This window comes from Crotalus tigris, unplaced genomic scaffold (assembly GCF_016545835.1).
Source record: "Crotalus tigris isolate CLP2741 ecotype Arizona unplaced genomic scaffold, ASM1654583v1 scf7180000023724.639413, whole genome shotgun sequence".
In the NCBI taxonomy this organism is placed as follows: Eukaryota; Metazoa; Chordata; class Lepidosauria; order Squamata; family Viperidae; genus Crotalus; species Crotalus tigris.
In genome coordinates, this window is record NW_024100142.1 from 99,284 (window position 1) to 124,964 (window position 25,681).

A 25,681-nucleotide genomic window follows, 5' to 3' on the forward strand; every position below is an offset into this window, starting at 1 on the left:
CCAGATCTGGTAGTATTCAGCAGGCTAGTGAAATATGTTGTCAAAGTACGGTAAAGAGTAGAAGAATACACAAAGAGTGGTCTGATTACAGTATGTGTTGGGACAAATTTGAGATCTGTCTCCTAATTATGATTAAGTGAATTCTGAAGACCTATAAACTGACTGTCAGATTGAATAGACACAGAAAAATAAATCTCCAGTGTTGAACAGTATCCTAGATGCAACATAACGGAATGGGGAATACATTAATGGGAAATGATAATGTGCATGTGATTATTACTTATACTACGCTCTTCTTGGGGTTTATCTCAGTATTATCTCTTCTTGGGGTTTATTTTCAGTATTGATTGGTACAAATTTGCTGGTTGGAGTAAAATGAGATACTAAAAAGGAGCAGAAATTATTTGGTTTTTTTTGAGTGGCACTCCAAGTAACTTTTTTTTAAGTAAGGGCTTTTCATTGTTTTCTGGGATAGGATTAAAGATACATTGGCAGCTGAAAGCCATGCTTGACTTATGCATTAGCCTGAAGTTGATCTAGTTTACACATGGGGCAAAAAAGCAGAAGGAAATGGAGAATTAGTTTGCAACAGAAGAAGAAAGCAGATAAAGTAAAGTAAAAATGGGAGAGTTTGTAGCTTTAATTTTTCTATCACAAATTCTTAAAACGAGTTGAATTCCAATTCCTGTCACACTTGAGTAACAATGACTAGACCTACATGTTGCTTTTTTGTTTTATGTACAAGATTAGAATTACCCATTTTTCATGATTTTATTGCTTTTAATATTGTACGCCCCCCAAAAGTCGCCTGGGTGGCAAATAATAAAAGAACAAGAAAGCACTACTTGGCCAACTACCCAAACAAATCGAGATTCAGCATCCGTTTCCTGAAACTTAACATACAGTTCCGACGCTGGGCGAGAAGTAGGGTTTTCCGGAAGGCGCACGCATATAAATTGTCTATTCAGCCCGAACTAGGTAGATTTTCGGATCCTTCCGAAGTAGAATTTGACTTAGAGGGTTTTGATTAAAGCCCGCAGGGCTGAGGAACAAAGATAGCTTTGGAAAAGTTCTGTAAAACCCTTCTCCTTTCCCGATCAGCTGGGAACCTTGCCCAAAAGACGGGGCTGATGGGAGAAAGTCGAAGGTCCTGGAAATCGAAAGTAGAAGCGAGCTTCGACAAGAGAGCACCACGAATTTTGAAGGTAAAGCGTTTGGGACGGGCACTATCAAGTCGTTCCCCTTCTTCCCTAAAAGTTGCGAAGATTTACAAAAATCACGGTTTCCTTTTAATGACAAATTGCGTTCCGTGACCGCGACAGTATTAATCTCTCCTCCAGTCATGATAAGCCTCTCGAAAAGTGGGGTGCTCTTATTCTTAGGTCAGAGAGATTGGAAAAGAAAGATGCTGTAAGCAGTTTAGTCCTGGGGAGGGGGAGGGGGCGCTCCTTGATGCTGCCTGAGCTAATTGTCACAGAAGTGCTATTCAAAAGGCGACTGGACTTTCTTTGTTTTTTTCGTTTCGCTTCTCACCAAAGAAGCTTCTTCAGTTCGCTTCGCTTCTTGGATGAGAAGTGAAATGCTTTCAAGGAAAAAACACAGAATGTCCAATTGCCTTTTTAAAAAATACTTTTGAGACAACCATGACCTGGATGCATCAGAATCTCCAGACATCTTGAGCCTCATTACTCAAAGTTTCACAGTTTCATTACTCAAAGTAGGTAACATCATCAGTGCTAACACTGAATATATTACTTAGTTTAGATAATGAAAAGTCGGCAAGAAAACAACCAAGCTCAGACAGCACAAAGAGCCCCTCAAACCCAAGCTATAAATATTCTCCTTTATTCGTTTCATCCTCCAGCACTGGCTTGATTGTGGTGTGATCGTCAGGATACCAGTTCACAAGGCCCTGGAACCTTTCTTATGAGGGAGGGAGGGAGGTTCACATTTGGGTTGGGACCTCCTCTCTTCTCTTGCCCAAGGCAAGGATGAAGTGGAACAGTATTCCAGGCCAAAAAGCTTGCTAATCTGGGGGGGGGGGGGTTTAATGCTCATTTTTACCTAGCCTGCATGGCTTGGATTATTAGAATTGCAGGACAGCAATTAATAGACTCTTTCTTTATTAACTGTTGGGCTCAGAGTTGCCAGTGCTGGGTTTTTAACTCAGATTTAGGTTTTTCACTCCCTGTCTGAATTTCTAGATTTTTTATTTTAAACTTCTAAGAACTGTTTTTAAAGTTTTCTATATCTTACATTATACTGTATGTATTAAATAAGTAAAATAATTTAAACGAATTTATTATATTTTTGTCATCTGTGGTTTTTGTGTTGAATCTAGATTTATTGAGCCTGAAATCTCATTTTAGGATTTCCTGTTCCAACCCTGATAAATAGGTAAAAATAATTAAATTTAAATTGCTGATTAAACCACAACTCACTTGGCTTGCACTTTCCAGGAATTTAATGGCCATGCATTACAAATCTCTGCGAATGGATTCACGCAATAATTGGATGAGCTAAATCACATCTTTTTTCCAATAGTTTTATTAATGTGTCCTTAAATAGATAAAAGTAGTACAGAAACCCAATGCAAAAACACATTTTAAAAAGGTGTGTGTGTGTATGTGTGTGTGTGTTTGTTTGTGTAGAATCGGATCGGGATATATCTGAGTACAAGATCTTGGGTTATTTTTTAGGAAACCCTGCTGGCAACCTTACTTGTTTTTTAGGTTTTGGTGAAAGGAACACAGGACAGCCAGAAAATCTTGTCCCTGAAACATTTATATTTAGCTATCTACTATCTACCTACCTACATCTCTGTCTGTCTGTCTGTCTGTCTGTCTGTCTGTCTATCTATCTATCTATCTATCTATCTATCTATCTATCTATCTATCTATCTATCTATCCAATCTATGCTAGAAAGACATATACCACCCCTAGGTGTGAGAAGGGAATTCCTCAATGTTGGGTCCTCTCCCAGAGGCCTCGGAGTTTGAGTGTTCTGCACAAAACTGTATCTTAATTGTTCCTAGCATGTTATTCTTCTGGAGAGAGAGCTCTGATGTTGTTCCTGGGATCTGTTGCAGCCATTCCAGCTCAGGAGTCACAAACCTCAATGCTCCTACCAGCACTGGCAGCACTTTGGCCTTTAACTTCCAAATACTTTCTAATTCCTCCTTTAAACCCTGGTACTCTACAGCTTCTTGTATTCTTATATGGAAGTATGCAAAAGATTTGTAAATAATGATGTGTTTGGTAACAATTGTCGTAAAAACATTCAGTGATCGTGTTTGAAAACAAGAATTGGGGTTTTTGTTTGTTTATTTGTTTGTTTGTTTCCTTTATGACCATGAGAGATGGAAACAGCCTTCACTATAAATTATTCATAGTAGAATTGGCTTATAGAATGCTTACTCTTTATTTATTAGAAAAGAAGGCTTTTAAAGTATCAATGACTATTTTCCCCATCCTTTTAAATTTTCTTATGCTTCCATATGAGGAGAATTCTCCCTTCCCCTCAGCTCTCTTGCCCATTCCTTTGTGGTCATCTTCACATTTTCTTTGTAGGAAGAAGGCTGTGAAGCTTCTTTTGGTCCACAGGAGTCCTTCATCCACTTGGCTAGTGACATTTTTGCTGCAGGTGGACCTTGGAAGATGACAATGGACCAAATCTTGAATGAGATTAAGAGGTGCCAGGTATTTTATTTAGAGAAGAGGATTATCTTTAGTGGTTTAAATGAAATATGTGGGTAATCAGTCATTCCTCGGAAACCCTCATCTACACTCCTACCTATAGGTCAAGTCTGAGTGCTTGGTAACAATTGAGGTTCACTAGACATGCCTCATCATTAATATTCCATGTTTGATTCCTCTTGTTGAACCAGGAATATAGTGTTGTTCTTAATAGATTCTCTTTAGCCGTCCACTTAAATTAACTTTATCACCGTTTAAGCATGAGAGAAAATTTCTCATTGCCATTTGATTGTCTTTTCAACTTTAGGATATATGGAAAACCTTTGAAGGAGATTGCTTATCCTTGGAGGCAAACATAAGGGCAAGTGAGCAGGACCTGGCCAAATTCAAAGAAGAATATGAGCTTCTTAGTCAAAATCTTCTTGAAGCTGAAAATGAAGCCAAGGCCCAGGAAGGCTCCTTCCAGGTCTGACCATTTTAAATCCACAATTATATATTTACCTTCCTGTAAATTTTGATTTTAAACTTTTAATGGAAGAACATGTTGACTGCATTGTTATATTGCTTCTGATTGCCTATAGAAATCTCCAGGATGTGAACATGAGGCCCACTATAGTAGCTCTAGTGTGCCACATTTTAAAAATAGACTCTGTACGTTTTTAATTTAAAAGAAACATTTTGACAATGCCTGAAAGAAGTTAGATGTTATAATTTATATGCTTATATTGTTTCAGTTAAGCCTTACATTGTTCCTTATTTTACAAAAAAATTCTTCTTGCAGCCACTGGATGAATAAATTTGAGGTGGAGATTTCTAAGACCTTGATCTTCTCATCTCTAGAATTTTTCTTAAGAACTTTGGCACAAATTAGAATTCCCCCCAGTTATTGCCAATGCATATTGCAAGCTTTTGCTTGCAGACAGTTGGGTAAAATCCATGCCATGCCACTAATGGCAACTAGACATTCCAGTTGGAATATATCAGAAGTCATAATTTCTGATGTAGAAATGAAACTTTGCAGCCCTGTAGCAGGGAAGATGTACCATCTTCTGTTTAATAACAGAAAAGCACGATCCACCTTCATATTCCAAATAACTATGCCAGTCTGTGTTTAATCATGGCTTGCTCAACCCCGTTTTTTAGGTTCACAGGACCCAGTAAGCCAATAAAGGACACAGTTAAATTTGCAAAATACACTTAATTAAAATGTACTTCGTTAATTTGTAGTTCAAAGTATGAAGCAAATACAGCCATTGTTTCCCACATTCTATTATCTCCAAAATTGTTCCTGACAGATTCCCTAGCTCAGGCCTCTGGTCACAAGATGAAGCTCTGGAGAGACCAACTTCAATGCTGTAGCTATAGAAGTTGATAGATTGTAGTCTGTTTTCTCAGAGAAAACAGTAGTGTATCTTTGGACTGCCATCCAGTGGCAAAGAAGTGTCACTTGTTCTGATTTAGTGGTCTACCTTCTCTGCAGAAAATGCTTCAGTTGGGAAAGAAGGATTCAACCCAGCTAATGCAAGAAAAACAGGCATTGGAATATGAATTGAAACAGCTCCATGCAGCCCAGGAAGAAATTCTTAAGGTATCTGCAAAAACATATTATTTTATTTAAATTCCTATAGGCAAGATTTTGCCCAAAGCTATACAAATTATTCAAAACCTCAGCCAGAATTCTTTTTTCAGATTTCTCCATTTGGAAGAATTCTCCAAATCACTTTTTTTTCTATTACATTTTTGTATTTATCTCAAAGATAAGATGTTACATATAAAATAAACAACTACAAAGATAATAAAAAGAAAGACAAAAATTAAAGACAAGACCAAAAAGAAAGTAATAATAAAAATGTCCACAACATAAATAAAATCAACATTAAATAGAATCAACCCCACCCTGGCTGAATGTTGAGAAATATGTCTCAAATCAATCTCGTAAATTCCCCCTCTTGCACAGTGAGTCTACAAATAATTATAAACTTTCTCATCTATACTTGCTATATTTTGTTGTTGTTAGTTGCGAAGTCGTGTCCAACCCATCGCGACCCCATGGACAACGTTCCTCCAGGCCTTCCTGTTCTCTACCATCTTCTGGAGTCCATTTAAGTTCACACCTACTGCTTCAGTGACTCCATCCAGCCACCTCATTCTCTGTCATCCCCTTTTTCTATTGCCCTCAATCTTTCCCAGCATTAGGCTCTTCTCCAGTGAGTCCTTCCTTCCCATTAGGTGGCCAAAGTATTTGAGTTTCAACTTCAGGATCTGGCCTTCTAAAGAGCAGTCAGGGTTGATCTCCTCTAGGACTGACCGGTTTGATCACCTTGTAGTCCAGGGGACTCACAGGAGTCTTCTCCAGCACCATAGTTCAAAGGCGCTCAGCTTTTCTTATGGTCTAATTTTCACAGCCATACATTGCAACTGGGAAAACCATGGCCTTGACTATATGTACTTTTGTTGGCAGGGTGATGTCTCTGCTTTTTAGTATGCTGTCTAGATTTGCCATAGCTTTCCTCCCCAGGAGCAAGCGTCTTTTAATTTCTTGGCTGCAGTCCCCATCTGTGATGATCTTGGCGCCCAGGAAGATAAAATGTGTCACTACCTCAATTTCTTCCCCATCTATTTGCTAGGAATTGAGAGGGCTGGATACCATTATCTTGGTTTTCTTGATGTTGAGTTTCAAGCCAACTTTTGAACTCTCCTTCTTCACCTGCATCAAGAGACCCTTTAGTTCCTTTTCACTTTCTGCCATTAGAGTGGTATCATCTGCATATCTTAGGTTGTTGATATTTCTCCCAGCAATCTTAATTCCAACCTTTGATTCATCTAGCCCTGCCTTTCTCATGATGTGCTCTGCATATAAGTTAAATAAGCAGGGTAACAAAATATAGTCTTGCCTGACTCCTTTCCCAATTTGGAACCAATCTGTGGTTCCGTGTCCAGTTCTCACTGTTGCTTCTTGATCTGCATATAGGTTTCTCAAGAGACAAATAAGATGGTCTGGTACTCTCATCTCTTTAAGAACTTGCCACAATTTGTTGTGATCTACACAATCAAAGGCTTTAGCATAGTCAATGAAGGAGAAGTAAATGTTTTTCTGAAACTCCCTAGCTTTCTCCATGATCCAGCATATGTTGGCAATTTGATCTCTAGTTCCTCTTCCTCTTCGAAATCCTGCCTGTACTTCTGGAAGTTCTCGATCCACATACTGCTGGAGTCTAGCTTGTAGGATTTTAAGCATAACTTTACTTGCATATGAAATGAGTGCAATGATGCATTAGTTTGAACATTCTTTGGCATTGCCTTTCTTTGGAATTGGAAGTAAACTGACTTTTTCCAATCCTGTGGCCACTGTTGAGTTGCTGCTGGCAAATTGAGTGTAGCACTTTTACTGCATCGTCTTTTAAGATTTTGAATAGCTCAGCTGGAATACTGTCACCTCACTAGCTTTGTTGTTGCTCAGCTTTCCTAAGGCCCATTTAACTTCACATTCTAGGATGTCTGGCTAGAGGTCAGTGACCACCCCATCGTGGTTATCAGGGATGCAGACCTCGTTCTTATATAGTTCTTCTGTGTAATTTTGCCTCTTCTGCCTCTGTTAGGTCCCTGCCATTTTGGTCCTTTATCATGCCCATCTTTGCATGAAACGTTCCCTTCATATCTCCAATTTTCTTGAAGAGATCTCTGGTTCTCCCTATTCTATTGTTCTCTTCTATTTCTTTGCACTGTTAATTTAAGAGGGCATTCTTATCTGTTCTAGCTATTCTCTGGAATTCTGCATTCAGTTGGGTGTATCTTTCTCTTTCTCCCTTGCCTTTCGCTTCCCTTCTTTCCTCAGCTATTTGCAAAGCTTCCTCGGACAGCCATTTTGCTTTCTTGCATTTCTTTTTCTTTGGGATGGTTTTAGTTGCTACCTCTTGTACAATGTTGCAAACTTCCGTACATAGTTCTTCAGGCACTCTGTCTATCAGATATAATTCTTAAATCTATTTGTCACCTCTACTGTATATTCAACAGGGATATGATTTAGTTCATACCTGAGTGGCCTAGTGTTTTTTCCCACTTTCTTCAATTTAAGCCTAAATTTTGCAATGAGAAGCTCATGATCTGAGCCACAGTCAGCTCCTGGTCTTGTTTTTACTGACTGTATAGAGCTTCTCCATCTTTGGCTGCAGAACACATAGTCAGTCTGATTTCTGTGTTGACCATCTGGTGACATCCATCTGTAGAGCTGTCTCTTGGGTTGTTGGAAAAGAGTGTTTTCTGTGACCATTGTATTCTCTTGACAAAATTCTATCAGCCTGTGCCGTGCTTCATTTTGTACTCCAAGGCCAAACTTGCCTGTTATTCTGGTTATCTTTTGGCTTCCTACTTTAGCATTCCAATCCCCCATGATGATAAGGACATCATTTTTTGGTGTTGATTCTATAAGGTGCTGTAGGGCTTCATAGAACTGATCAATTTCATCCTCTTCAGCACTAGTGGTTGGGGCATAGATTTGGATTACTGTGATATTGAATGGTTTTCCTTGGATTCGCACTGAGATCATCTGTCATTTTGGGCATTGTATCCCAATATTGCTTGTCCTATTCTTTTATTGACTATGAAGGCTACTCCATTTCTTCTGAGGGATTCTTTCCTGCAGTAGTATACCTGATGGTCCTCTGAATTAAATTCCTGTCCATTTTAATTCACTGATTTCTAAGATGTCGATGTTCAGTCTTGTCATCTCTTGTTTGACCACGTCCAGTTTGCCTTGATTCATGGATCTTACATTCCAGGTTCCTATGGAGAAAACACCTTTACAGCATCAGACTTTCCTTTCACCACCAGATGCATCCACAGCTGAGCATCCTTTCGGCTTTGGCCCAGTCGCTTCACTGTTTCTGGCACTACTAGTACTAGCCCTCTGCTCTTCCCCAGTAGCATATTGGACACCTTCCGACCTGAGGAGCTCATCTTCCAGCATCATATCTTTTTGCCTTTTAGTACTGTCCATGGCAAAGATACTGGAGTGGGTTGCCATTTCCTTCTCTAGCGGATCACATTTTGTCAGAACTCTCTGCTATGACCTGTCTGTCTTGGGTAGCCCTGCACGGCATAGCTCATAGCTTCATTGAGTTACACAAGCCCCTTCGCCATGACAAAGCAATAATCCATGAAGGGGTTGCTGTATTTAGTATATTACTATTTTATATCATTGTTTCCTTAAAAAAATCTCAAGTATAGAAATCTAATATCTATCGATGAAGTCATCCCATTAACCATTTATTGGGACTTGACACGTATATCAGTCACATTTTCTGCCTTATAAACCAACACAGGAGGCTAAAACATTTGGTGAATTACTTTTGTGTCTTGAGTCCCATTCTCCAGCATGATAGATGTAGCATCCACCGATTGGGTAATCGAAGCCCTCCTGCTCAGATTTAGACTAAGACCAAACTTTAGCCACGCCTCCCTTGGACGTTCCTTTCCCAGTTTTGTCTTAGTCTATGCTCAGAGAGGACACAGTTTTGTTAGCTCCTCAGCAATTGTTAGTTTAAATAGGGTAGCAGTAGGATTATTAGTATAGTTTCTTGTAGTTTACTCTTTACATAATTTTTGTTTTTTTGCTAAGAGATAGTGAATTAGCAACTTTGCAGGTTTGTTTTCCAGAGGGCCTAATTGGCCTCGTGGATCGTCGGAGCCCTGCCGCTGCGGCGGCTTCAGCTCAGAGCAGCGGTTCAGGCACCGAGGGAGGCTTCCCTTGCGCCTGAAGACAGTTTTATTGCCAGCATTCTGGAAAATTTCAGCCGGTTACCAGAGCTTATCTCTTGCCTCGTGGCCACGAGGCTCCATCCAGGATCGCACAGAGACTCCCGTGCGCTGCAGAATCGCAAGTGTTTGTGGTGCCTTGTAGCTGTGGGGGGGGGAAGAAGTGTGTGTAAGACTCCCTCCGTCTTTTTGCCTGCCTGCAAGGGGACTTCAAAGACGAGACCGGAGAAGCTGTCTCACAGCTCTGACTAAGGGGAGAGGCCATTTTTAGGCGCCAGGAAGACTGGCGGCCATCATTTTGAACAGGCCTAGCGTTAGTGACTCACTGCATTGGGTCCTCTTGGGGGTTTAGCTGCTGTTTTTTCGACGCATTGCTTCTCAGAGATTTGTAAAAATAATAAATAAATAAATAAATAAAACCTTTTAACTTCAATTGTGGGGTTCCTGACCTGTTCTATTTAGCTCCCGGCACTGTGCCGGCAGGGCCCAGCAGACAGTTTTAGGCAGCTGTTCTGGCTGTTTGCCATTGTAGTTGTCTTAGGGCACGGGAAGCCTCCCTCCCGGACAACTTGATCTGCGTAGTTACCCCCACCCCAGGGCTTCTCCTATCTCCTCAGGCTTTGCAGGGTTCTGATGTTCCCCCCATCCAATCAAAACGCAGATCCTCTGATCCAAACACGGGGGGGGGGAGAGAAAAGCTAAAACCAAGCATTTATTAACCAAAGAACCCCCCCAAGACCGCTGAGCGAGAGGCCTCGAGGAGACACCAGGCACTGGAGAAAGAATTCTCCAAGGCACAAAGAGAGAGAAGTCCAGAGAAGTCGAAGTGGTTCCCCCTGTTTCTCTGGGCAGCTCACCTTATGAGCCCTCACTGGTGCCATCAAGCCCCCAGGGCATGGTCTCCTCAAGGGGGAACTGAACAGGTCAGTCTATCTGCCCCTATCTAACCTATTCCTTCATCCCCTCTTCCGGGGTCTTCCACTTCACATGCTAACATTATTACGCAGACACCTGAGGCCACTGCTGCTGGTGTGCCTGCAGCTGAGCGATCCTTATGGGCTCAACAGTTCCAGAGTTTTATGCATCAGGCCTTTAATCAATTTATGTCTTCTTCCTTGGCAGCTGGTCCCTCACAGATTTCACCTTCTCCACCCTTGCCCGCAGACTGCACTGGAGGTCTCCAGTCAGCGGGTTCAGGTATTTCTGAGACTTCATCTCAGATTGGGGAAACTGAATCTGTTGACCTGGAAACAACTGAAGGGCCTATGTCTGAGGATGAGGAGGTAACTCCGGATCCAACCCCAACATCGGGGCTTTTTGATCCAAACCTATTCAAATCTCTTTTGTTAAAAGTCTGCACAACGGCCAACTTGGTCTTGGAGCAGGAAACCAAGCCATCCACCTCGGCTACACAAGAGTCAAATGCTTTATTTGCTAGAAGGGTTGTAGAGGAAAAACATGTTCCTTGCCCAGCTGTTTTCCATGAGACGGTGGAAAAAGAGTGGAACTCATTGGCCACTCTACCTTCTCAAGCAGCATGGAAAAGAGATTGTATAATGTACCTTCTACATTCTCTTCCCTTCTAGAGGTTCCCACAGTGGACGCTCCCTTAACATCCTTGTTCTCCACAGCCACGGTTCCTGGAGATATGGCCGAGCATCTCAAGGCGAGGACAAACGTTTGGAGTTTTCTCTCCGCAGGGCTCACCAGGCCTCTGCCTGGGCCATCAGGGCATCTTCATTCTTGTCCTTTTTCGCGAGAACTTCTATCATGTGGCTCCGGGAACTACAGGCGTTAATTCCTCCGGACCAGGTACCCGCGCAACAGACTCTAGGTAAACTAGTAGCTGCGGCGGAATACATGTCAGATGCTTCCCTCAACTCCACCAAATTTTCGGCCAGATCTATTGTGGCCACAGTTCTTTCCCGCAGATTCCTGTGGCTCAAATAGTGGAGGGCGGACCTAAAGTCAAGGTGGCGTCTTTCTACAGACATCTACGGTGGTAAAAATTTATTTGGCCAGATCCAAGAGCCATACCTGGTTGAGGGGAAGGATAAGAGAAAGACCTTAGCTCATCCGTCCAAGAAGATGGATAAGAGACCTCAACAAGAATTTCGCAGGCAGTCCTTCAGGGCCGGAAGTTCTTGGGAATGGTGGCAGCCCTTTCGATCAGAGCAGTCCTGGGATTGGCCCAGAGATTCCCGATCCTTTTCCCCCAGACAGGATCGCCAACAGGACCGCCAGAATTCAGGAGCCAGGGGTCATTTCCAGACCAAGCGCCCCTTCAGGGGGGCGGGAGGCCGTCCATTCAGAAGGTCTAAGTGACGCCAGATTGGACCCTCCCATAGGCGGACGCTTAACCCTGTTCAGCGACGCTTGGGAGCTCACCACAAACAATACCTGGATAAGAGAGATCATAAGATTCGGTCTAGCCCTAGAACTAAGGTCCATTCCACCAGACCGCTTCGTTCAGTGCCCCGCTTCAAGAAACACACACAGGGCTGATCTAGTCATCACAGCAATAACACACTTATTAGAAATAAGAGCCATAGAACCAGTTCCTCTGGAACAAAGAGGAAGAGGGTTCTACCCCATCCTCTTCGTGGTTCCCAAGGCCTCGGGGGGATGGAGAGCGATATTAGATCGAAAGGGACTCAATCGCTTCCTAATCTATAGGAAGTTCAAAATGCAGTCCCTCAAGTCCATTCTAGCCAGTGTCAGGAGGGGAGATTATCTCTCCTCCATAGACCTGATAGAGGCCTACCTTCATGTTCCTATCAGACCGCATCACCACCGGTTCCTCCGCTTCTGCCATGCAAACAGACACTATCAGTACAGGGCACTTCCCTTCGGTCTATCCTCAGCACCACGGGTATTCACAAAGATACTGGCAGTATTAGCGGCACACCTTAAACTGATACTGGTAAGAGTACAATGTTACCTGGACGATATAATCATCCAGTCCAGTTCATTCCGCACTGCACAGTGCCTTTCATAGATCGGAAGCTTTGTTTGTGTCTTTCCAGTCTTCTTCCATGGGTCTGAAGGTATCATCTTCGACCATTGGTAGATGGATTAGAGCCTGCATCTCTCATGCATACAGGACTCAGTCTCTTCCTGTTCCGTCTCACTTAACAGCTCATTCAACATGTAGCGCTGCTACATCTGCGGCCTGGTCCACTCAGGCCTCGATTGAGGAAATTTGCAGGGCAGCCACCTGGGCTTCCCTCTCTACATTTATAAGGCATTACAAACTTGATAAATTCGCTGCCTCAGACGCATCCTTCGGCAGAAGGGTTCTACAGCAGGTAGTCTCTATGCTCGAGCCACAAGCCTAGACTTCCCTCCCGACAGGGACACGGGTGGCTTTGGTATGTCCCAATCGGTGGATGCTACATCTATCATGCTGGAGATGGGGCGTTGTCTTACCTGAACGCCTTTTCTCAGCATGAAGATGTAGCATCCGCACCCACCCTTAACGATTAGTCTAGGCAGGTTTTCTTTCAGGAGGAGCTACTGTGTCGGACCTTATGAACGCTTCGCCTCGACAAAACTGGGAAAGGAACGCCCAAGGGAGGCGTGGCTAAAGTTTGGTCTTAGTCTAAATCTGAGCAGGAGGGCTTTGATTACCCAATCGGTGGATGCTACATCTTCATGCTGAGAAAAGGCGTTCAGGTAAGACAACGCCCCATTTGTGTGCTAGCACTCAAGGAACAAGTAAATCTATTGCATAGGGGAGAATGTCTCAAGATTCTTTATTAAATGTATACAACTTTGCATTGCCCAGATGCCAGCTGCTCTTCCTAACAAAGAAATGGTGTTTAAGGGTCATGTGGAAAAGGAAAAGATGGACAGCTTTCCAGAAATGCTGACTTTTGTGCCCCAGATCCGATACCCTGTACTTGGGGGATCAGCTCTCATCACTTTTGAGGATCCTGAAGGTAGGAACAACACTTCAAAAATGACATTCTGGTTCTTTTTATCAGCAGCATGTAGTTGTGATTCATAGTGGAAATAAAGAATAGGAACTAATTTGGAGGGGGGGGGATTAAAAAACTGTAAGCACAACATGACTTTTGTTGACTTCAGATCAATTGAGTTATCAGTTCAGACTTACTTTGCCATGGAGTCTTTATTTAGCCTTAAGTAGTAAAGCTCATTCTTTTAAAATTGGAGAAAAATATTAAGCGGAAGAAATAAAAGAGAAGTATTGCGTGGATTTTAATAGCTCTCTTAATCTGATCTGTATCATTTCAACCAGTGTCTATTCTGGTGATATTTCTCTATACCAAAACAAAAAATAATAAGAAGAAAAGCTCTCCTGCTTTTAGAAATGGAGCATTGTAGCTTTTCATTCAAACAACTTATTGCCTATTCAGAGGAAATAATCTTATCTAAAATACAGAAACAATCTGCAAATTTCAGTAAGAACTAGGATTGAGTGCTGTTAGAGAATTTGGGAGGGATATTTTGATCAGTGCAGTGACCCCTTTACAGGTCCTGGGCACCATTGCTTGGTCTTGCACAGTGATCCAGGTATTTTCCAAAGATTAAAAAAAAAAAAAAGAATCCACAAAGAAAAATGTATTTAAAGCACAAGTTCCAACTTCATGAGCCCTTTCTTTTGTACTTTTGGTACTACCATTATGTATTTTTTTAGAAATTGATTTTTTTCATTCCATCCTATATTGAATTCACTGGTAAAGAACCCCAAATCCTCCATACCCGTTCAAGCAATTAGATGGTCCAAAAATTCTGAATAAGGAAATTAGGTAGGGATTGTTGAATTGACACAAGAGATGCAGATAGAAGAGACTGGTTTGGTTTGAATATGTCTCGTTCCTGACTTCTCCCCATCAGTTGCCAGGAGGGTCATCCAAATGGGACAGCATTGCATTCAGCTAGATGAATGGAGCTATGTCCACGTGAAGGCTGAAGCTATGACATTGTTGCTGCCCTCATTCTTAAAGGTGAGTTCTGTAGCCTTTGATCATGGAGGAATGCATGCATTGGAGGGTTTAATGTAGAAAGGCACTCTAACTACAACTAATACTGTTTTCTCATTGTCTTCTCATCCCATAATAAATAAATGAGTTATAATAAATGAGTCCCGTAATAAATGAGTTGAAGAGGGAAGTTAGCAGGTACATCTAATCACATGGTGAAATGTAGGTGTTTGAAAAAAAGACAGCTAGCAGTTAAAAAATAAATAAAGCAAAAATGTTCCCCTTGAATTTTCAAACTGCAAAGATATACTTTCCTTATCACTTGCATAACTTGTTTGAATTTTAATTTTTGGTAACTTATTTTCCATGTATTATTTATGGAGAAAGCCAAGGCACTGAGCATTCAAGCCTTGGTCCAACACTGAAAATCCATTCTTATCTTTTTTTCTGCATCTGCTGTTTCACTTGGGGCTGCCCATCTTTCAAGGATGCAGGGAGTCAAATCAAATGAAACTTTAGACTGAAAACTGAATTGTATGCTTCATTCCACATTGCACTTTCTTAAATGAGCAGCTATCACTGTTCGAAAATGTCATTCTGCAGAAAAGTTATTCCCTTGCTTTACATTCTTCTATAACCAGTTACATTTATTTTTATTTTTGTTTTCTTAAGCTGTAAAAAATCCCTATTAAGGCAACACAAAACAACAGCGACGATGATGATGATGATAATAATCATCATCATCATCATTGTTATGTCCTGAGCCTTGCAAGCAGGCTCGGGGCATTGCAGGCGGTTCCAGGCAGGTGCAAGCTGCCCGGGACCAGACAGGCTGTCGCCAGTACGTGTGTGCATGCGCGGGTGCTGGCGCGCCAAAAATAGCAGATTGACCCGGGAAAGGCCTATAAAAGGAGGCCGAGAGTTTGGGCGTTGCCGCCATATTCCAATGTAAGCTGAACTGAAGAATAAAGGTTTCCTGAGAACTACAACTGCTTCTCGTGTCTTACCATTTCACGACGGACTCAACACTGGCGATGAAGGTGGGATTGCCTTACATCGAAGAAGAAAAGGTGTAAGCTTACCCGAGTGAGTCCGGAGCGGCAGGAACGGCGTTGACTCGGCAGCTACCCACCAATCCAGTGCGCATTCGGGGGTAGGCTGGCTGATAGACCCTTCCTGATTCGAAATGGCAAAGATTGGAAGGCTTTCGGAAGTCGACGTCTCACATCCAGAGAGGTGGGAGTCCTACGTAGCCAGGGTGGAAAACTACTTCAAAGTGAACCAGGTGAGGGAAGAGAGCTTGAAGGCTGCCACCTTGCTGTGCGTTTGCGGTCAAGACGCATTCGAAATCGCTGAGAATCTCGCAGCACCTGTTCCTTTAGAGTCTGTCAGCTACGCAGATCTAAAGAAGTTACTGAAGGAGCACTTCCAGCCTAAGATGTCCGTCATCGCGTGGCGCCACACCTTCGAGCAGAGGGATCAACGACCCGGAGAATCGGCCAAGGAGTACATCGTCGCACTGAGGAAAGCCGGCAAACATTGCGAGTTCAAGGACCTCGAGGAACGACTGAGGGACCGGTTTGTATGCGGGCTAAGGCATCGAGAGTTGCAACAGAGACTTTTCGCCAAGGAGGACTTGTCTTTCCAAGATGCCTTGAGAGAGGTCACCGCAGAAGAAGCAGCGGGCGGCGCCATCAAGAACATGCGGCTGATCAGAAACAGTCCAGATGCTGCGTCCGTGCACCAGGAAGAAGTCCAAAGAAACTCCGAGGAGGATCCGGACGAGGAAGTGGACCGTCTCCACTCCACAAAGGAAGGAAAATCAAGAGGAAGCTCTTCATCTCTCCCCAAGTGCATCGGTTGTGGAGGTCGCCACAAGAGAGCCGACTGCAAGTTCCGCTCCGCTATCTGCCGGGCGTGCGGAAAACAAGGACACATTGCAGCTGTGTGCCTGGGCCGTCAGAAGGTACAACCTCAGGAAGAATTGCGCCTGAAAGGTACCAGGGTCCCCAGCCAGAATAGGGTGGGGTTTTGCGCTTCGCGAAGAAGCATCTACAGGACAGGCACACACAAGCCCATTAAGAAAAAGCTGTCACTTAAGGTGAAGCTACAAGGGGTTCCATTAACTATGGAACTGGACACGGGGTCTGCACTTTCGATCATTTCTATGCACACATTTAGGAAGATTTGTTCCGGCAGCGGAACCCAGGCCAAGTTGAGGCCTTCTGACATTGTGCTAACGGATTTTCAAAACTCCAGAGTGTGTGTTAAGGGGGAGGCCACCCTTAACGTACAGTATAAGGATTTTGAGGGTCCACTATACCTACTAGTAGTAGAGGGTGAACGAACGAGTCTCATAGGACTCGAGTGGTTTGAGGCCTTGGGGATACACGTCACAGGGCTCAACAGCCTACAAACACTCGACCTACAGGAAGTCTGCAAAGAATTTGCAAACGTTTTCAGCCCCCAGCTGGGCACATTCAAAAGACCCCCTGTGTCGTTAAAGGTAGACCCCATGGTCACTCCCATTAGAATTAAAGCAAGAAGGGTCCCTTTTGCTTTAAAGAGTAAAATTGACACTGAATTGGATAAACTGATCCAACAAGGAATTCTAGAACCAGTTGACTCCAGTCCATGGGAGACCCCCATTGTCACGCCTCTTAAGGCAAATGGGGACATTCGCATCTGTGCTGATTACAAATGCACTCTAAATAAGGCATTGCAGCAACATGCCTATCCTGTTCCTGTGGTCAGTCATATCCTGGACTTCCTCAAGGGGGGGGCGCGTTTTTGCAAAGCTTGATCTAGCTCAAGCATATCAACAGCTGCCTGTTGATGATGACGTTGCTATAGCTCAGACTATTGTGACCTACAGAGGGGCTTTCAAGGTAAAGAGACTTCAATTTGGAGTAAATGTCGCTCCTGGGATTTTCCAAAGCGTAATGGAAAACACACTACGGGGTATACCAGGGGTTTGCCCCTATTTTGATGATGTCTTAATTGCAGGAGACTCCACACACATTCTAGCTGAAAGGCTAAGGGCTGTCCTATTAAGGTTCAGGAAAACGGGACTCAAACTCAAGAAGGATAAATGTAAAATTGGGGTGCCTTCTACTGAGTTTCTGGGGTTCAAAATTGATGCTGCTGGGATTCATCCTGCTGAATCCAAACTAAAAGCCATTATGCAAGCCCCTAGGCCAAAGTCTAAGGCCGAACTACAGACTTTTCTGGGCCTTCTGAATTTCTACAATTCCTTTCTTCCACACAAGGCTAGTGTAGCTGAGCCTCTTCACAGGCTATTAGATAAACAGGCAGTGTGGCAGTGGTCACAAACACATGAGGCTAGTTTCAATGAGGTCAAGGCCTTGCTCACTTCTAACAGTGTACTTGCTCACTTCAATGAGTCCCTTCCTGTGTGCATCGCTTGTGATGCTTCCCCTTATGGGGTGGGTGCTGTACTGAGCCACCTCAGGGCTGATGGAACTCAGGTTCCTGTTGCATATTACTCCAGGACATTGTCTTCAGCTGAGCGCAACTATGCTCAAATAGACAGGGAGGCCTTAGCTGTTGTTGCTGGAATTAAAAAATTCCATGATTTTTTATATGGTAGGCATTTCACGGTCTTCACTGACCATAAGCCTTTGTTGGGACTGTTTACCACACGTAAACAAACTCCCCATATCATCTCCCCCAGGATGCTCAGGTGGTCTATCTTTTTGTCTGCATATGATTTTTCCCTACTTCACAAGCCTGGGAAGGAAATGGGCCATGCTGATGGCCTCAGTAGATTACCCCTGCCGGTAATAGAGGCTGACCCCGCGCCAGCCATCCATATTCTCTCCATTCAAGCCTTGCCCGAGTCCCCCCTGAATGCCAGGGATGTAGCCGCTGAATCAGGCACAGATCACACACTTTCACATGTCCTTTCTTGGGTTTTGTCTGGATGGCCTGAGCACTGTCCTAGTCCTGAGTTTCAGAGTTTCTGGTCTAAAAGGAACGAGTTGTCCACCTCTCAGGGTTGTCTGCTTTGGGGAAGCAGAGTTGTCATTCCCACCTCAATGAGGACTAGGGTCTTAGATTCCCTCCACGAGGGTCATCCTGGCATTGTACGAATGAAGGCTCTTGCACGCAGCCACTTGTGGCCAGGTGTATACAAAGACATAGAAGCTAAGGTGCATGCTTGCCGCCTTTGTCAACGCTCACACCCTGAAATGCCCCAAGCTCCTGTGCATAGATGGGAGGAAACACAGTCTCCATGGTCTAGGGTGCACATTGACTACGCTGGGCCCTTTCAGGGTCAATTCTTCTTGGTCCTCGTTGACAGCCATTCAAAATGGCTTGAGGTTGTACCTGTCTCTTCCACCACCACTGCAAAGACTATTCAGGTACTGAGGGGGATTTTTGCTGCACACGGGCTCCCAGACGTCATTGTGTCTGACAACGGCCCTCAATTCACTTCCTCCGAATTCCAAGCTTTCTTGCAGGCTAACATGATTCGTCATGCCACTTCTGCACCTTTCCACCCGTCCACCAACGGTATGGCTGAACGCATGGTTCGCATCACCAAGGACGCCTTGAAGAGGCTCACCTACGGGACTGGCATCACAGGTTGGCTGACTTCCTCCTTTCTTATCGCACCACACCGTCCACTTCTACAGGGAGAAGCCCAGCTGAACTTCGTTGGGGGCGCAAACTGACTACCAAGCTTGACCAGTTGCATCCGGACAGACTGCCTCCTTCTGTCTCACACCCCAGGGCACCTAGGCAACTACTTGTGGGTGCCCCGGTTTGGACTCATAATTACGGGCCTGGTCATACATGGGTCCCCGCATCTATATCCAGGGTCACAGGTCCTCTATCCTACGAGGTATCCCTGGACAACGGTCGTGTCCTGCGTCGGCACATTGACCAACTTCGCCCTAGACGGGACCTTCCCGCTGAGACTCCTGGGTCTTTTCCAGGGGGGGAGGGGGAGCCCTTTGGGCAAAGGGAGGGGCATGGAATGCTGCCCTTTACCAATGAGGGAGCCACAAACGGCCCATCCCAAAATTCCGCGAGTGCTCCAAACAGGAATTCTAGGAGCTTAACCAGTTATCAGGCATTCACGCCTACTCCAGCCAGGGAGTTACCCCGGGGGCACAATCACTACTCGCCCGCACCACTCAGTACTCCAGTCAGGGAGGATACCCGGGAGCATCCCAATAAACCATACCCCGCAAGAGAGCTGGCACACACTCCTCATAGTTGGCCTGACCTTATCACTAGTACTAGAAGGGGGCAAACACACAGGGAGGTGGTCGAGGAACCAAATCCCGACTACAACACCTCTGACTACACTCAGGGGACAACTGAGTTTTGGGACAGTACTGAAACCCACACAAGCCCGGACACAGAACGGGATTCAGGGGATAGACAGCCTCCTGACAGGTCTTGGACGGACCTAGGAGGTTCTACAGAAATGCCCAACAGTGACAGTCACTTAGAAGGGCCAGAGAGCCTACAGCTAGGCGGGACAACCAGGTCATACACTGGAAGAAGCCCTGGCCTGACGAGCCCGGTGGGCAAGCAAGCAGGCCAGGCATTGGAGCACAGTCCTTGGGAGTCACCAAGGCATAACAAGGGGAACAGGCACACATCACCCCTCAGTCAGGGGGTACCTGTCAGACACCCAGAGCTTAGGAGGTCACAGAGAGCAAGGAAATCTTCTAAGTACTTAGAGGATTACAAAGCATTATTGGCTAAACAGAGCCAGTAGAAGAGTAGAAACACTAAGGCAATGGAAACGGGGGGAATTCCGAACATTGGGGGAGCAGAGCATTGTACTAAGAGTGGGTTGTGTATTATTATGGCATTGGTCGTAGTTTTAGCCCGGGGGAAAGGGGTGTTATGTCCTGAGCCTTGCAAGCAGGCTCGGGGCATTGCAGGCGGTCCTGGGCAGGTGCAAGCTGCCCGGGACCAGACAGGCTGTCGCCAGTACGTGTGCGCATGAGCGGGTGCTGGCGCGCCAAAAGTAGCAGATTGACCCGGGAAAGGCCTATAAAAGGAGGCCGAGAGTTTGGGCGTTGCCGCCACATTCCAATGTAAGCTGAACTGAAGAATAAAGGTTTCCTGAGAACTACAACTGCTTCTCGTGTCTTACCATTTCGCGACGGACTCAACAATCATCATCATAATAATAATCATAATAAAACACTACATGGCCAGTACATAAATAAAATAGCAGGGAAAGCAAATGATAACAAGACCTGACAATAGCTAAGAGCAGGAAAGTTGAAGAAAGAGACTGAGGGACAAATTCTGGCTGCACAAGCCTTAAGAATAGATCCATACAAAGCCAGAAGTGAGAAGAAAGCAAAAGACAGTAAGTGCCGTTTATGTAAGGAAGCTGAAGAATGGTAAGCTGCTGCAAGATGGTCACCCAGACCGACTGTAAGCAGCAGTATGACAAAGTAGCAACAATGGTGCATTGCAAGATCTGCAAGAAATATCATTTGCAAACAAGAACTGATGGGCCATAAAATAGAGAAAGTCATAGAAAATAAAGAAGCTAAATTGCTCTGGGACTTTAGACAGGCACCTGCCACTTAACACCCCAGACTTAACAATTGTCGAGAAGAAAGACAAAAAAAGTCTGAACTGTGGACATTGCAGTATATGGAGGCAGCAGAATAGAAGAGAAAGAACTGGAAACAATAACCAAATAGAAAGACTTACAGATATAAAGACGGTGGCAAAAGCAAGTAAAGTTAGTACCAATAGTAATAGATGCCTTGGGTGCAATCCCAAAACAACTGAAGTACCACTTGAACACCATCAGCATTGACAAATTCATCATCAGCCAGTTGTGAAAGGCAGCTTTACTCGGAACAGGTTACAGCCTGCAACGATATCTGTAACACCATCAAACATCCAGATCTGCCTATCCCAGGTCCTTGGAAAGAACTCGATAGGTAGACAAAAATGCCAAATCCAGTCTGAAAATCTGGCTGACTGTGCAACAGACAATAACAACAACAATAACAAAACAAATGGCAAACATAATCAGCATTGACAAATTCACCATCAGTCAATCAACAAAAGGCAACTTTACTTGGAACAGCTTACATCCTGTGATGATATCTGTAACATTATCAAACATCCGGATCTGCCTATCCCAGGTCCTTAGAAAGAACTTGATAGGTAGACAAAAATATTAAAGCCAGTCTGAACATCTGGTAGACTGTGTGACCAACAACAACAACAACAATAATAATAATGCTATACTATTGTTACAATTCTACTTTCTCAACACTTTTCCCCTTCTGTCCCCAGCAGATCTCCCTGAAGCAGAGTTCCCAGCAAGTGCTATTATCTGGATTGTCTGCCTTCTCTGTACCCAAAGACCAGCTCTACGACAAGCTAGCTCTGTTTTTCAGCAAACGGAAGAACCAAGGGGGTGAAGTGGATCATTGGGAACAACTCACAAATTCAGATAATATAGTGCTGACTTTTGTGGATGATGGAGGTAAGAGAAAATATGATAAAAGGGAGATTATGTGCATCATGTGTCTTGGGGAGAGTAATATTCCTTCCACAAACTGAGAGTCTCATGCTTATATCATCTCCTGGATTTAACAATGATTCTCCTAAGACACTTCCAATGAAGCACACAAGGGCAGATTGAGAATTGTAAGATCCTGTTCCACTCTTGGTTAGAGCGTGGAACAGGAAATTTTCTAGCTTCGGAGTCTTGAGCCATCAATAGATTCTCTCTGTATCTTTATCATAACCCTTTTTTTAAACAATCACTGGTACTGCAGCCCCTGCATTATCCTATAGTAATTACACATAGTCTTTGTTTAGCGATCACTGGCAGCTTTGTCGTAAGTGAAACCACCACTGTGCTTATGATCTTACTTCAGTTTTCCTTTTCTTTACAGAGCTTCTTTAGTTTTAAATGCAGGACCTGGTGATAAAATTACTTTTTCACCACCATAGTAATTTTGAATGGTCATTAAACAAGGTAATTGCTAAACAAGGACTACATGTAGTTCTGCAGTGTTGTATTGTTTAGTATGAGAATGACTTCCATTTCCTCACTTTAAATCTCATTCCTTGTATTTTATTAACTTTTCCCTTGCTCACTACACTCCATCTTATTCAATGTCTCTTAAGTTTAATACTTTTAAAAATTTGTTTGGTTGATCTTCTTCATGAGACAGTTGAACTGGAGTATTTCTAATTTTATCTTTTTTTTTAACATTACAATGTTTAGTAATTCTTGAAACCTTTTTAATTTCAGCATTTTTGTTTGAACATCCCATAAGCATTTAGGTTTTTTTAGCATGTTTTTCCATTTTTCTTTCTGCTTTACTTCTCCATGCAAGCAGATTTATTTTCCTTCTAAGTGGAAAGAGGTGGGCACAAAACTGAAATAAACCCAGCAGCATTGTGCTTTGTTATCTGTAGAATGTGCTTCGTCTTGCACCAGTACAAATATATGGGGAACAGGTCCTGTTACAGATTTCAAACACAGGCTTTTTCCTCTCTTATAGTGGCTCAGCGGATTGTTGAAAAAGGGCTGTTCCAGGTGCCGCTTGGAAAGGTGACCCATCAGATCAAGGCATCACATTGCTTACATGGGGAAATTGCAGATTTACAGGTGAGGGGAAAACATTGACAGAGACACACTGCATTCTCCTCTCCTAAAGCAAGCTTCTGGGGAAGAAAGCTATGCAAATCTAGAAAGCATACTAAAAAGCAGAGACATCACCCTGCCAACAAAAGTACATATAGTCAAGGCCATGGTTTTCCCAGTTGCAATGTATGGCTTTGAAAGTTGGACCATAAGAAAGGCTGAGCGCCTTTGAACTATGGTGCTGGAGAAGACTCCTGTGAGTCCCCTGGACTACAAGGTGATCAAACCGGTCAGTCCTAGAGGAGATCAACCCTGACTGTTCTTTAGAAGGCCAGATCCTGAAGTTGAAATTCAAATACTTTGGCCACCTAATGAGAAGGAAGGACTCACTGGAGAAGGGCCTAATGCCGGGAAAGATTGAGGGCAATAGAAGAAGGGGACGACAGAGAATGAGATGGCTGGATGGAGTCACTGAAGCACTAGGTGAGAACTTAAATGGACTCCAGAAGATAGTAGAGGATAGGAAGGCCTGGAGGAAAGTGTCCATGGGGTCGCGATGGGTCGGACACGACTTTGCAATTAACAACAACAACAAAGCAAACTATGCTCCCCCATCCAAAAGTTACAGTGATGAGGGTAACTGTTTTCCAAAAGTAATGGGTGGGGCAGAAGGAAATTTAGTTTCATTTATGTTTAACTTTAATTCAAAATATATAGCCTTCACAAGATTACTTGCCAGTCATATATTGAATCATTTTCTTTCTCTCTCATTGTAAAAATTAAAACCTGGCATCAAATGTTTGAATATTTCTGGGAGCCACATCAACTTTGGGGGCATGAGTTTCTCTAGAGTCAAAAGGGTCAAAAGCTACAAGAAAGCAGGTGCAACTTCACAACTGAAACTCTGCCCTAAACAATAGCCATCTCTGGCCCTAATTTGAGAGAGATTTTCCTTCTCAACACCAAAATTCAGATACATTATAGCAGCAATAATTCCACAGAAAATGGTATATAAAGGAGAAGAAAAGGTTTCCCTTAGCTCAGCTTAAAATTCTTTTCTAAAGTTGAGCAAAAATGATTCCATAAGACCCATACATTTAATTGTGTAATGCAAATGTGATAGGTATCTTTCCATAGTGATGCTAGTTGAAGAATTTAAAAGACATTCTGTGATCCATTAGAAATACTGTAGAATGGGCCTGTCATGCATATGAATTGGATATTCAACCTCTCATATAAAAAAAAAAAAACAATGTAAAGGAGAGGACAGTGACAAGCCAATCCATAAACCAAAATCTTTTGAATCTTGTTTTTGTTTTAACAACTTGTTCTTGGCTTTATATTTATCTTTAACTGTTGCACTTGTTCACCAACCTCCATTTTTTCTCTCCACCTCAGCTCCATCCTTCTTTCTGCGCTCGTACCGTCCTGCTGACAGAGATTCCAGATGTCTTAGGGAGGGAGCTGATGTGTGAAGCTCTGGAGATCCATTTCCAGAAGCAAAGCAAGGGTGGAGGAGAGGTAGAAACTGCTGTGTACATTCCAGCTGGACATTATGCAGTAGCTGTTTTTGAGGAGGAGGACTGATTCTGCATGCCAAAGCTAGAACAGATGTTATTTCAGTTCTGATACAGCTGAAAAGAAGCACATGGAACATGCTTATATCTCAGGGAAGAGGGATGAAATTTTGATTGCTTGAACTGAGGATTAGTGGAATGAGATAGAAACTGATGAACTGGTATCATTAGGGAATGGGGGGGGGATAAATCCATTTTGTAGTTTACATAATAAATTGAAAGATTTTCTGCCACAATGATATCTATCTTTCATGTCTGAACTATGCATGATTTGGTCTGTTTTGTTGTTTGTTCCTTCAGTAATTTTACTGCATGGCATTGAAGTACCTGCTAAATTGTATTTTTGTGCAGAATGCATTCAACAAGAAAAATGTTCAGAAAATAAAAATAAAGACATGCTGTTCACAAAGAATTTGTGTAATCTTTATGCAAAGGGAGCAGGACTCTAAGTAAAATAATTGGAATATATATATAGCTGTACATATATATGAAACCAGTACAATAACCTAAAGTATCAATAAAGTTCCATGGCCAGGGAGGAATATAATATTGGCTATTTGTAATTCAACACTAGAAACCCCGCAAATTGAAGTTGCCTGGATGAATCTGGGCAGGAATGTCTGCAGATGTGTTCAAAACGTCAAGATGGCATCCACAATCATGTAATCAAAACTCCACCCATTTTACATGGATTGGACATGTGGAATTTGTGATGCATAAAATGCAGGGCTTTATACCCACATGACTGACTTTTTTGACTGAATCTTGGTGCACAGAAATTTTAGATATCTAATATTTACCTAACTATTCTTTTTTTTTTTAAGGGTTTGATGGAGCTAAAGTACATGACAGGAAACTCGCTTTGCTTTTCCCATTTTCTCTTTGCATCTGTTGAACCTTAGCATAATAAGCCTTCAGCAAATGCAAATGAGGATCCAGATATCCCAGGGCAGGGGTCTTCCAACTTGGCCCTTTTATGACTTGTAGACTTCAGTTCCCAGAATTCCTTAGCCAGGCACGCTGGCTGAGGAATTCTGGGAGTTGAAGTCCACAAGTCAGAAAATGGCCAAGTTTGAAGACCCCTGTCCTAG

The 25,681-nt window shown here is 43.2% G+C and overlaps 1 protein-coding gene across 6 annotated transcripts; it reads left to right on the forward strand.

The window, feature by feature from the left end:
- On the forward strand, window positions 1-24,999 carry IFI35 (interferon induced protein 35). Of its 6 annotated transcripts, none has more exons than XR_005553939.1 (10): window positions 1-1,205; window positions 3,571-3,699; window positions 4,004-4,162; window positions 5,177-5,284; window positions 13,238-13,391; window positions 14,311-14,420; window positions 21,708-21,900; window positions 22,316-22,398; window positions 22,931-23,037; window positions 24,412-24,444. XR_005553939.1 is itself a non-coding variant. In XM_039321275.1 (10 exons), the coding sequence occupies exons 3-10, from the start codon at window positions 3,658-3,660 to the stop codon at window positions 24,598-24,600; spliced, it is 1,062 nt and encodes a 353-aa protein (XP_039177209.1). In that variant the 5' UTR covers window positions 1-1,205; window positions 2,342-2,397; window positions 3,571-3,657; the 3' UTR covers window positions 24,601-24,999. The 6 variants fall into 6 exon arrangements, 5 of the variants coding, with proteins under 5 accessions (XP_039177209.1, XP_039177205.1, XP_039177206.1 ...); XM_039321275.1 differs by lacking the exon at window positions 22,316-22,398 and adding an exon at window positions 2,342-2,397 and having other exon boundaries at window positions 24,412-24,999; XM_039321271.1 differs by lacking the exon at window positions 22,316-22,398 and having other exon boundaries at window positions 24,412-24,999.
- Window positions 25,000-25,681: the final 682 nt, after the last annotated feature.

Excerpts from the sequence above, each read along its gene's own strand:
- IFI35 (XM_039321271.1), top strand. The coding sequence starts at position 1,131 with ATGGGAGAAAGTCGAAGGTCCTGGAAATCGAAAGTAGAAGCGAGCTTC. Across the intron at positions 4,163-5,176 it reads CCCAGGAAGGCTCCTTCCAG|AAAATGCTTCAGTTGGGAAA; the intron begins GTCTGACCATTT and ends CCTTCTCTGCAG. Across the intron at positions 13,392-14,310 it reads CACTTTTGAGGATCCTGAAG|TTGCCAGGAGGGTCATCCAA; the intron begins GTAGGAACAACA and ends TCTCCCCATCAG.